A 12,614-nucleotide genomic window follows, 5' to 3' on the forward strand; every position below is an offset into this window, starting at 1 on the left:
CAGGCTCGTAACTCTGTTTCTACTGGAGATAAGAGGATGTCCTTAGGATATGTTATAGTCCAAATTGTCCCCCATCTAACCATACTAAAAACTTTGGGCTACGACAAACAGGGGTCGAGTAATTAAGCTAAACGTAAACAAACAACCCCTCCATAGGAAATGCATTAGACTATACTTTGCAGGCCCATAACTCTGTGTCTACTAGAGATACGGGGATGTCCTTAGGATATGTTATAGTCCAAATTGTCCCCCTTCTAACCATACTAAAAACTTTGGGCTACGACAAACAGGGGCCGAGTACTTAAGCAAAACGTAACGAAACAAACCCCCTCCATAGGAAATGCATTAGACTATACTTTGCAGGCTCGTAACTCTGTTTCTACTGGAGATACGGGGATGTCCTTTGAGTATGTCATTGTCCAATTTGTCCCCCATCTAACCATACTAAAAACTTTGGGCTACGACAAACAGGGGCCGAGTAATTAAGCTAAACGTAAACAAACAACCCCTCCATAGGAAATGCATTAGACTATACTTTGCAGGCTCGTAACTCTGTTTCTACTGGAGATACGGGGATGTCCTTTGAGTATGTTATAGTTCAATTTGTCCCCCATCTAACCATACTAAAAACATTGAGCTACGACAAACAGGGGCCGAGTAATTAAGCTAAACGTAAACAAACAACCCCTCCATAGGAAATGCATTAGACTATACTTTGCAGGCCCATAACTCTGTGTCTACTAGTGAAGAAAATATCACGAGAAATTTCAATTAAATCAAAAATAAAATTAAATTAACTTAAGATAAATAACATCAAATAAATTTAGAATAAAATGTAAAAAATAGAAATAGAAATCGAAAACAACATGTTTTGAAACTTAACGAAAATGGAAAAACCGACAAAAACCAGGTGTCAGGTGTTTTCAAAATCAACCTTTCATGGAAAAATACCACTTCTATAGGGATGAGCAAGAACTTATACCCTAGAAAGAAAGTTCATTGGTCCCCCGGACCCAGCCTTTGGTAAGGGTACTGGGCAGGACCAACCCCTTTGCAAAAGGTATAAATACCAAAGCATTTCCTTTGTAAAATTAGACCCTTTCAAAATTTTCACATGTAGCCACTTTGGACGGCAAAATAAAACTCGGATCACTTCTTTTTTTATTTGTTACAAAACTTGGAATTTACTTGACTCTAACTTAGCCTAGAGACTTTAGGAAACAGCGAATTAGGACGTTTTTGGACTTCAGAGAACTCAAGGTAAATAGGCTATCATTTTTCAGTCGGTGATAGGCTCTATTAAGTAGCCAAACGCTATTAAAATATCCCAGCAATTAGCATGCGCCACTAGGAAGGTGCGATATGGTGCAATGAAACCCGGGAATTAGAACTAAAAATTCGGGACTTTAGATAAAATTAATTAGGATTAAAGTGAAAAGAAAGGGTACGCTTTTTAGTGTAAAACGTAAATCGGAATCGGAATCTGCCAAATCGGATCTTGCAATTAGGAAATAATATAGGATTTTGGACTGACCCAAACGGTTAATTGGAAAAATAATTAAAATCGGAATCGTGAGAAAAGTAGTCAGAAAGAACAATGGCGAGTCGAGAAACGGAATTGAATAAGTTTCAGACATCGCGAAAAGTCATAAGAACTTTAGTTACGAAGCTAATCACAGAACTTGAGACGCTACTTAAAGCAACGAACTGTGATGTCGAAGACGTAGAAGACATCGTGGCAATTTTTCAACAAAAGGAGGAAGCTCTGATAGACTACGACGCCAAAATCGAAGCGCTATTCGACAATGATAAACAACAAGAAGAGGATACAGAAAAGGCCCAGGAGTACCGGGATAAAATCATTAGGGCAGTACGGAAGGCGAACCGACGCATAGAAAGTATCAAGGGGGCGACAACATCGGCGTCCAGCTCAACTTCCACGATCATCACCGGAAATACCGTGGCCAGCCAAGTCGTCCCGACTCAGGTCACCCAACACGCCAAGCTACCTAAGCTCACCGTAAGAAAATTCGACGGGGAAATCACCCAGTGGACAAGCTTCTGGAACCAGTTTTCTTCAGCCGTTCACAAGCAAAACATTGACAAGGTAGAAAAATTCACGTATTTAGAATCGTATTTAGAAGGTGAAGCGAAATTAGCTTTAACGGGAATGTACCCCAGTGACGCAACTTACGATGAGGCTATAGACATTTTAGAAAGGAGATTTGGTCAGAGAGACCAGGTTGTCAATACCCACATGCATAAATTACAAAATCTAGAACCTGTATATAAGATCAGCAATTTGAAAGGTCTGAGAGAACTAATTAATACCATTGATATTAACATTAGAAGCTTAAAATCCGTGGGGGAAGATGTAAGGAAGTGTAGTGTGGCTTTATGCCCAAGAATATTGGAATGCTTTCCAGAAGAGATTAGGTTAGATTTTAGGCGCGTTAGAAAAGCGAATACTGATTGGGATATTGACCAGATGGTTGATTATTTGAGGGAGGAGATTGAATCAAGGGAAGCCTGTAGAGCTTTAGGATCTAAATCTAGCTCAGAAAAAATTGGGACAAATAGTTATAAGGAGTACGTTGAAAGAAAACCTTCCTACCAAAGGCACACAGCTTCGGCCTTGTCAACGGGTGTAACATACCCGCAAAATAGTTATCAAAATCAAAACAGGTATCAAAATAGGGACAATAGATATCAAAATCATAGTCAAAATCGAGCGGAAAATCCATTTTGCATATTCTGTGAAGCTAACGGGCATAATTCGAATGATTGTCCTAAGTTTAATTTGGAACAAAAACGTAACTTAATTAGAGAACAACGTCGATGCTACCTTTGTTTGAGACAGAACCATAGAGTCAGAGATTGCAATGCCAGGTTTAAGACATGTAAGAAATGCCAAAAGGGCCACAATTACGCGGTGTGTGACAAAAACCCAGCTAACTTTACAGTAGAAAATAAGGAGGAGAACGTAACCTTGAACGTGGGGGTAGCCTCAGTTAGTAATGGGGAAGGGATTGATGAAACTGTTTTGCTGCAGTCGGCGAGAGCTATTGTTAGGAACCCAGTACAGCAAAATACAGGTTTAGAAGTAAGGTGTTTTTTGGACTCCGGGGCGCAAGCGTCATTTATTAGGGAAGATGTATCTAGGAAATTAAGATTACCAGTAGTGGGAGAAACTAAGGTTGGATTTAACACCTTCATGAGTAAGGAGGTATCGGAACAAATTAGGAAGCGAGTCAAGGTAACTCTCGAAAACGTAGAAAAACCGGAACAAAGGGTTGAGATTATAGCGATAGAAGTTCCGTACGTTTGCAACTCAGTAACTGCGTTTAAATGCCATGAGATTGAGACATACATGAAACAAAAGGGTTGGCAATTAGCGGATAAACCAACAACTCAGAGCCCAGATTCAGATGGGATGGATTTGTTAATAGGGGGAGATTATTATTGGACAGTCGCGTCAGGAAAGACAGAAAGATTTGGACCTAGGATTATGGCCATTGAAACAAAATTGGGATGGGCCGTGCAAGGACCCTTGGATTCGGGGAACCAGGTAAACGTAAATAGCTGCCCAATAACAGTAATGAGGGTAGGTGTAGTGGAAAGAAAAGCTGATGAGATAATTGAGAAATTTTGGAAATTGGAATCTATAGGAATTGAGAATGAGGAGAAAAGGGTAGCATATTTGGGGAACCAGGAAATAATTGAGAATTTTAATTTGGAAACTAAGATGGAGAATGGGCGATACCACGTGAAATTTCCGTGGAAGGTAGAGAAGGAATTGTTGCCTGATAACTTGGACTTAGCAACAAAAAGGGGGAATTCTTTAGTACGTAGATTCATTCGGGACCCTATTTTGTTTGAGGACTATAAAAAGGTCATAGATGACCAATTGGAAAAGGGGATAGCAGAAATTGTACCCGAAAATAGCTTAGCCCCAGCGGGAACTTTTTACCTTCCCCATCAGCCGGTAAAAAGCGCGTCGGCCACCACAAGCTTGAGAGTAGTGTTAGATGGGTCAGCTCATGGAAAGGGGCTCCCCTCCTTAAATGATTGTTTAGCAGCGGGACCAAATCTGAACCCGGATATTTTATTATTATTGTTGAGATTTAGAATGAATAAGGTCGCATTCGTAGCGGATATTGAGAAGGCGTTTCTCCAGATAGCCCTAGCAGAGTCAGAAAGGGATTCAGTGAGATTTTTATGGGTAAACGCTGAGACGCATGACCAATTAAAAGAAAATGAATTTAAAACCCTACGTATGGCACGCGTACCTTTTGGAATCACTTCAAGCCCTCTTTTGTTAGCTCTAACAATAAAGTATCACATACACAAGGTGGAGGGAGCGGATGAAAATGTAGTTAGAATATTGGACCAGGATCTCTATGTAGATGATTTGACTAGTGGGGAACAAAATGTGGAAAAGGCTTATGAAACTACTGTAGGAATTAATAAGATAATGAGCAGCGCCAACATGCGATTTAGGAAATGGAACACAAATTCGCCTGATCTTAGGAAGTTATGGGGAGACACAAAATCGGAAAATTCGGTCCCCATGTTTGATGGTAAGGAGGCACCCGAAGGAATCAAACTGTTAGGGCTAAGGTGGAACCCAAATTCGGACACTTACTTTTTTGACTTAACAAAATTAATTGAGATATTACAAAACATCAAGCCGACCAAGCGTTGCGTAATCAGTGCCGTTGCACAAATATTTGACCCTATAGGAATTTTGACCCCATTTACAATTAGAGCAAAACTCTTATTTCAGAGGTTATGGGTGGAGAAGGTAGATTGGGACGAAACTTTAGGACCAGAGTTAGCGGAAGAATTCCTTGATTGGTGCCACGATTTGCCAAATCTTCGAGATATTAGTATGCCAAGGCATTATTTTGATGGGGAGGAAGAAGTAGATACTTGGGAGTTACACTGTTTTACAGATGCAAGTAGGAACGCCTATGCGGCTATTGTTTACGTTAGGTATATAACAAAGGCGGGAAAAATTAGGGTAGCTTTTGTAACATCCAAGGCACGAGTCGCACCGCTTAAGCAGTTTCAACAAAGTTCCAAATTAGAACCCGAACTATCGATACCACGATTAGAACTAATGGGATGCAATTTAGGAGCGCGTTTGGTAAATTATGTAAAATCAACGTTTAGCAAAAAATTGATTAGGACTTTTATGTGGACAGATTCCAAAATTGCCCTTTATTGGATTAGGGGAGCGTCAACCACGTGGAAACCTTTTATATCAAACAGAATATCAGAAATACAAAGGCTCACAAATACAGAAGATTGGTTCCACTGCCCAGGGGTTGATAATCCAGCAGATATTCCTACACGGGGAGTAAAAGCGGAGAATCTGCACGCGCTCAAAAAATGGTGGGAGGGACCTAGTTGGTTGTTGTTACCGAGATCAGAATGGCCCATGGACGATTCCAGAAAAATAAAGATAGACCCCAAAGAGTTAGAACAGGAGATGAGAAAAACAATTTTAGTCATAAACATTGATGAAAAACCTGGATTAGATAAGATTATTGACCTTCCTAGGTATAGTAAGTTGGACAAAGCGTTAAGAGTTACAGCCTATGTTAGAAGGGCATTCAGAAAAAATAAACAAGATGGACCCGTAACCGCGGCGGAGATGGTAAAAGCGGAAATAGATTGGGTAAACTGCGTCCAGGGGATAGACTATTGTAACGAGATAGCTACAATTAAAATCGGTGAGAAATTAGGGAACTCAAATAAGCTAGCAACCCTTCAGCCAATTTTCAATAATCAAAATCAATTATGTGTAGGGGGAAGATTAGACCAATCGGATTTGACTCAAGAACAAAAGCACCCCATAATTCTAAATTCGAAACAAAGGTTAGCCTATTTGTTAACGGAACGCAGTCACAACAGAGTTATGCATGGGGGAGTCCAAGAGACCTTAACTCAAGTCAGAGAAAGATATTTCATTATTTCGGGTCGACAGTTAGCAAGGAAAGTGGTTAGGGGATGTATGGCATGTAGGAAACTACTTAGTAAAGCTGGAAGCGCACCAACTGCGCCCTTACCGAAAGACCGGATTGAGGAAGCCCCACCCTTCTCAGTTATAGGGATAGATTTTGCGGGGCCAGTGTATGTGAAGGGACCCTCATATTTTGAGAAAAATAAGGATTTGGACAAGGCTTATATTTGTTTAGTAACCTGCGCAGTTACAAGAGCTTTGCATCTGGAACTAATACCATCATTATCAACAGAAGAGTTTATGTTAGCTTTCAGACGAATGGTAGCTAGGCGAGGTTTGCCACATACTATCTACACAGATAATGCAAAAACGTTCGAGCGCGCAAACAAGGACATGCAAAACATTTGGAAAAAATTGAAAGAGGAAAAACTATTGGAATATTTTGGGAGGGAAGGAATTAATTGGAAATTTATAGCCGAACGAGCCGCATGGTGGGGAGGTTTCTATGAACGTATGGTTAGGTCGACTAAAACAATTTTGAAGAAGGTACTTAAAAATTCGAAACTAACCTACCCCGAAATGGAAACCATTCTTTTAGAAACAGAGGCATCCATAAATTCACGCCCAATCACATTTGTTTACAATGACCCCCAGGAACCAACCCCTTTAAGTCCCTCGCATTTTTTACTAGGTAAAAGAGTTAATTCTTTACCACCCCAAACATTCGATCAGACCATTCAAAAGCAAACACAACAACAATTAACAAATAGATTAAAGTACAGGCAGCAATTATTAGATAGGCTTTGGAAAAGATGGCACGAGGAGTATTTACTCCAGTTGAGAACAGCCCATTATTCGGATAGACAATTAACTCATACAATTAAGTTAGGAGACGTAGTCTTAATACATCAAGACAAAAAACCAAAACATGAATGGAAATTAGGAACAATAACGGAAACATTAATGGGTAGAGACAACCAGGTCAGAGCTTGCATGATAAGATTAAGTAATGGTTCAATATTAAGAAGACCCATACAACTTCTGTACCCCTTAGAGATAACTGAACCATAATTTTAAGAAATTAAGGAAATTTAAAACTGAAATTAACGAATTAAAATTGGATTGTATAATAAATAAATTAAGAACAACTGTGAAAAACATAAAACATAAGATGTAAAACTAGGAATAAGAAAATATCAATTTAAATAGGACCAAATTTCTCGCGAATAGTTTTGTATAATTTTTAAGTAATACATGACTCAAGGTTGCGTCACATATTACGGTGGGGAGTGAAGAAAATATCACGAGAAATTTCAATTAAATCAAAATTAAAATTAAATTAACTTAAGATAAATAACATCAAATAAATTTAGAATAAAATGTAAAAAATAGAAATAGAAATCGAAAACAACATGTTTTGAAACTTAACGAAAATGGAAAAACCGACAAAAACCAGGTGTCAGGTGTTTTCAAAATCAACCTTTCATGGAAAAATACCACTTCTATAGGGATGAGCAAGAACTTATACCCTAGAAAGAAAGTTCATTGGTCCCCCGGACCCAGCCTTTGGTAAGGGTACTGGGCAGGACCAACCCCTTTGCAAAAGGTATAAATACCAAAGCATTTCCTTTGTAAAATTAGACCCTTTCAAAATTTTCACATGTAGCCACTTTGGACGGCAAAATAAAACTCGGATCACTTCTTTTTTTATTTGTTACAAAACTTGGAATTTACTTGACTCTAACTTAGCCTAGAGACTTTAGGAAACAGCGAATTAGGACGTTTTTGGACTTCAGAGAACTCAAGGTAAATAGGCTATCATTTTTCAGTCGGTGATAGGCTCTATTAAGTAGCCAAACGCTATTAAAATATCCCAGCAATTAGCATGCGACACTAGGAAGGTGCGATAACTAGAGATACGGGGATGTCCTTAGGATATGTTATAGTCCAAATTGTCCCCCTTCTAACCATACTAAAAACTTTGGGCTACGACAAACAGGGGCCGAGTACTTAAGCAAAACGTAACGAAACAAACCCCCTCCATAGGAAATGCATTAGACTATACTTTGCAGGCTCGTAACTCTGTTTCTCCTGGAGATACGAGGATGTCCTTAGGATATGTTATAGTCCAAATTGTCCCCCATCTAACCATACTAAAAACTTTGGGATACGACAAACAGGGGCCGAGTAATTAAGCTAAACGTAAACAAACAACCCCTCCATAGGAAATGCATTAGACTATAATTTGCAGGCTCGTAACTCTGTTTCTACTGGAGATACGGGGATGTCCTTTGAGTATGTTTTAGTCCAATTTGTCCCCCATCTAACCATACTAAAAACATTGAGCTACGACAAACAGGGGCCGAGATATTAAGCAAAATGTTCGTCAACTTTGGTATCGTCTCACTTATTTTTATTATGTTACTTATGATTTTTGCACTAAACTTTGGAGGCTCATAACTCTTGTTCTACAAGAGATACTGGGATCTCCTTTGGATATGTTATAGTACTCTTTGCTCCCCATACAAGGATACTTTAAACTTGAGGCTACCTCAATATCGTCGTCAACTTATTTTTGTCTCACTTATTGTTAGAAGGTTACTTTTGATTTTTGAAAATAAACTTTGCAGGCTCGTAACTCTGTTTCTATTGGAGATACGGGGATGTCCTTTTAGTATGTTATAGTTCAATTTGTCCCCCATCTAACCATACTAAAAACATTGAGCTACGACAAACAGGGGCCGAGTAATTAAGCTAAACGTAAACAAACAACCCCTCCATAGGAAATGCATTAGACTATACTTTGCAGGCTCGTAACTCTGTTTCTACTGGAGATAAGAGGATGTCCTTAGGATATGTTATAGTCCAAATTGTCCCCCATCTAACCATACTAAAAACTTAGGGCTACGACAAACAGGGGCCGAGTAATTAAGCTAAACGTAAACAAACAACCCCTCCTTAGGAAATGCATTAGACTATACTTTGCAGGCTCGTAACTCTGTTTCTACTGGAGATACGGGGATGTCCTTTGAGTATGTTTTTGTCCAATTTGTTCCCCATCTAACCATACTAAAAACATTGAGCTACGACAAACAGGGGCCGAGATATTAAGCAAAATGTTCGTCAACTTTGGTATCGTCTCACTTATTTTTATTATGTTACTTATGATTTTTGCACTAAACTTTGGAGGCTCATAACTCTTGTTCTACAAGAGATACTGGGATCTCCTTTGGATATGTTATAGTACTCTTTGCTCCCCATACAAGGATACTTTAAACTTGAGGCTACCTCAATATCGTCGTCAACTTATTTTTTGTCTCACTTATTGTTAGAAGGTTACTTTTGATTTTTGAAAATAAACTTTGCAGGCTCGTAACTCTGTTTCTACTGGAGATATGGGGATGTCCTTTGAGTATGTTAAAGTTCAATTTGTCCCCCATCTAACCATACTAAAAACATTGAGCTACGACAATTAGGGGCCGAGTAATTAAGCTAAACGTAAACAAACAACCCCTCCATAGGAAATGCATTAGACTATACTTTGCAGGCCCATAACTCTGTGTCTACTAGAGATACGGGGATGTCCTTAGGCTATGTTATAGTCCAAATTGTCCCCCTTCTAACCATACTAAAAACTTAGGGCTACGACAAACAGGGGCCGAGTACTTAACCAAAACGTAACGAAACAAACCCCCTCCATAGGAAATGCATTAGACTATACTTTGCAGGCTCGTAACTCTGTTTCTACTGGAGATACGGGGATGTCCTTTGAGTATGTTTTAGTCCAATTCGTCCCCCATCTAACCATACTAAATACATTGAGCTACGACAAACAGGGGCCGAGATATTAAGCAAAATGTTCGTCAACTTTGGTATCGTCTCACTTATTTTTATTATGTTACTTATGATTTTTGCACTAAACTTTGGAGGCTCATAACTCTTGTTCTACAAGAGATACTGGGATCTCCTTTGGATATGTTATAGTACTCTTTGCTCCCCATACAAGGATACTTTAAACTTGAGGCTACCTCAATATCGTCGTCAACTTATTTTTGTCTCACTTATTGTTAGAAGGTTACTTTTGATTTTTGAAAATAAACTTTGCAGGCTCGTAACTCTGTTTCTATTGGAGATACGGGGATGTCCTTTTAGTATGTTATAGTTCAATTTGTCCCCCATCTAACCATACTAAAAACATTGAGCTACGACAAACAGGGGCCGAGTAATTAAGCTAAACGTAAACAAACAACCCCTCCATAGGAAATGCATTAGACTATACTTTGCAGGCTCGTAACTCTGTTTCTACTGGAGATAAGAGGATGTCCTTAGGATATGTTATAGTCCAAATTGTCCCCCATCTAACCATACTAAAAACTTTGGGCTACGACAAACAGGGGCCGAGTAATTAAGCTAAACGTAAACAAACAACCCCTCCATAGGAAATGCATTAGACTATACTTTGCAGGCCCATAACTCTGTGTCTACTAGAGATACGGGGATGTCCTTAGGATATGTTATAGTCCAAATTGTCCCCGTTCTAACCATACTAAAAACTTTGGGCTACGACAAACAGGGGCCGAGTACTTAAGCAAAACGTAACGAAACAAACCCTCTCCATAGGAAATGCATTAGACTATACTTTGCAGGCTCGTAACTCTGTTTCTACTGGAGATACGGGGATGTCCTTTGAGTATGTCATTGTCCAATTTGTCCCCCATCTAACCATACTAAAAACTTTGGGCTACGACAAACAGGGGCCGAGTAATTAAGCTAAACGTAAACAAACAACCCCTCCATAGGAAATGCATTAGACTATACTTTGCAGGCTCGTAACTCTGTTTCTACTGGAGATACGGGGATGTCCTTTGAGTATGTTTTAGTCCAATTTGTCCCCCATCTAACCATACTAAAAACATTGAGCTACGACAAACAGGGGCCGAGATATTAAGCAAAATGTTCGTCAACTTTGGTATCGTCTCACTTATTTTTATTATGTTACTTATGATTTTTGCACTAAACTTTGGAGGCTCATAACTCTTGTTCTACAAGAGATACTGGGATCTCCTTTGGATATGTTATAGTACTCTTTGCTCCCCATACAAGGATACTTTAAACTTGAGGCTACCTCAATATCGTCGTCAACTTATTTTTGTCTCACTTATTGTTAGAAGGTTACTTTTGATTTTTGAAAATAAACTTTGCAGGCTCGTAACTCTGTTTCTATTGGAGATACGGGGATGTCCTTTTAGTATGTTATAGTTCAATTTGTCCCCCATCTAACCATACTAAAAACATTGAGCTACGACAAACAGGGGCCGAGTAATTAAGCTAAACGTAAACAAACAACCCCTCCATAGGAAATGCATTAGACTATACTTTGCAGGCTCGTAACTCTGTTTCTACTGGAGATAAGAGGATGTCCTTAGGATATGTTATAGTCCAAATTGTCCCCCATCTAACCATACTAAAAACTTTGGGCTACGACAAACAGGGGCCGAGTAATTAAGCTAAACGTAAACAAACAACCCCTCCTTAGGAAATGTATTAGACTATACTTTGCAGGCTCGTAACTCTGTTTCTACTGGAGATACGGGGATGTCCTTTGAGTATGTTTTTGTCCAATTTGTTCCCCATCTAACCATACTAAAAACATTGAGCTACGACAAACAGGGGCCGAGATATTAAGCAAAATGTTCGTCAACTTTGGTATCGTCTCACTTATTTTTATTATGTTACTTATGATTTTTGCACTAAACTTTGGAGGCTCATAACTCTTGTTCTACAAGAGATACTGGGATCTCCTTTGGATATGTTATAGTACTCTTTGCTCCCTATACAAGGATACTTTAAACTTGAGGCTACCTCAATATCGTCGTCAACTTATTTTTTGTCTCACTTATTGTTAGAAGGTTACTTTTGATTTTTGAAAATAAACTTTGCAGGCTCGTAACTCTGTTTCTACTGGAGATATGGGGATGTCCTTTGAGTATGTTAAAGTTCAATTTGTCCCCCATCTAACCATACTAAAAACATTGAGCTACGACAATTAGGGGCCGAGTAATTAAGCTAAACGTAAACAAACAACCCCTCCATAGGAAATGCATTAGACTATACTTTGCAGGCCCATAACTCTGTGTCTACTAGAGATACGGGGATGTCCTTAGGCTATGTTATAGTCCAAATTGTCCCCCTTCTAACCATACTAAAAACTTTGGGCTACGACAAACAGGGGCCGAGTACTTAACCAAAACGTAACGAAACAAACCCCCTCCATAGGAAATGCATTAGACTATACTTTGCAGGCTCGTAACTCTGTTTCTACTGGAGATACGGGGATGTCCTTTGAGTATGTTTTAGTCCAATTCGTCCCCCATCTAACCATACTAAATACATTGAGCTACGACAAACAGGGGCCGAGATATTAAGCAAAATGTTCGTCAACTTTGGTATCGTCTCACTTATTTTTATTATGTTACTTATGATTTTTGCACTAAACTTTGGAGGCTCATAACTCTTGTTCTACAAGAGATACTGGGATCTCCTTTGGATATGTTATAGTACTCTTTGCTCCCCATACAAGGATACTTTAAACTTGAGGCTACCTCAATATCGTCGTCAACTTATTTTTGTCTCACTTATTGTTAGA

The 12,614-nt window shown here is 39.1% G+C and overlaps 1 protein-coding gene across 1 annotated transcript; it reads left to right on the plus strand.

The window, feature by feature from the left end:
• The first annotated feature begins 1,597 nt into the window (after positions 1-1,597).
• Positions 1,598-7,039, plus strand: LOC149669947 (uncharacterized). The gene has a single exon (XM_089840442.1). It carries the CDS (start codon positions 1,598-1,600, stop codon positions 7,037-7,039), a length of 5,442 nt encoding a protein of 1,813 aa, XP_089696568.1.
• The last annotated feature ends 5,575 nt before the right edge of the window (positions 7,040-12,614 follow it).

This window comes from Phalangium opilio, unplaced genomic scaffold, assembly GCF_054372755.1.
Source record: "Phalangium opilio isolate 3A_F unplaced genomic scaffold, DU_Popi_V2 ptg000054l_1, whole genome shotgun sequence".
NCBI classification, from domain to species: domain Eukaryota; kingdom Metazoa; phylum Arthropoda; class Arachnida; order Opiliones; family Phalangiidae; genus Phalangium; species Phalangium opilio.

Excerpts from the sequence above, each read along its gene's own strand:
- LOC149669947 (XM_089840442.1), top strand. The coding sequence starts at position 1,598 with ATGGCGAGTCGAGAAACGGAATTGAATAAGTTTCAGACATCGCGAAAA.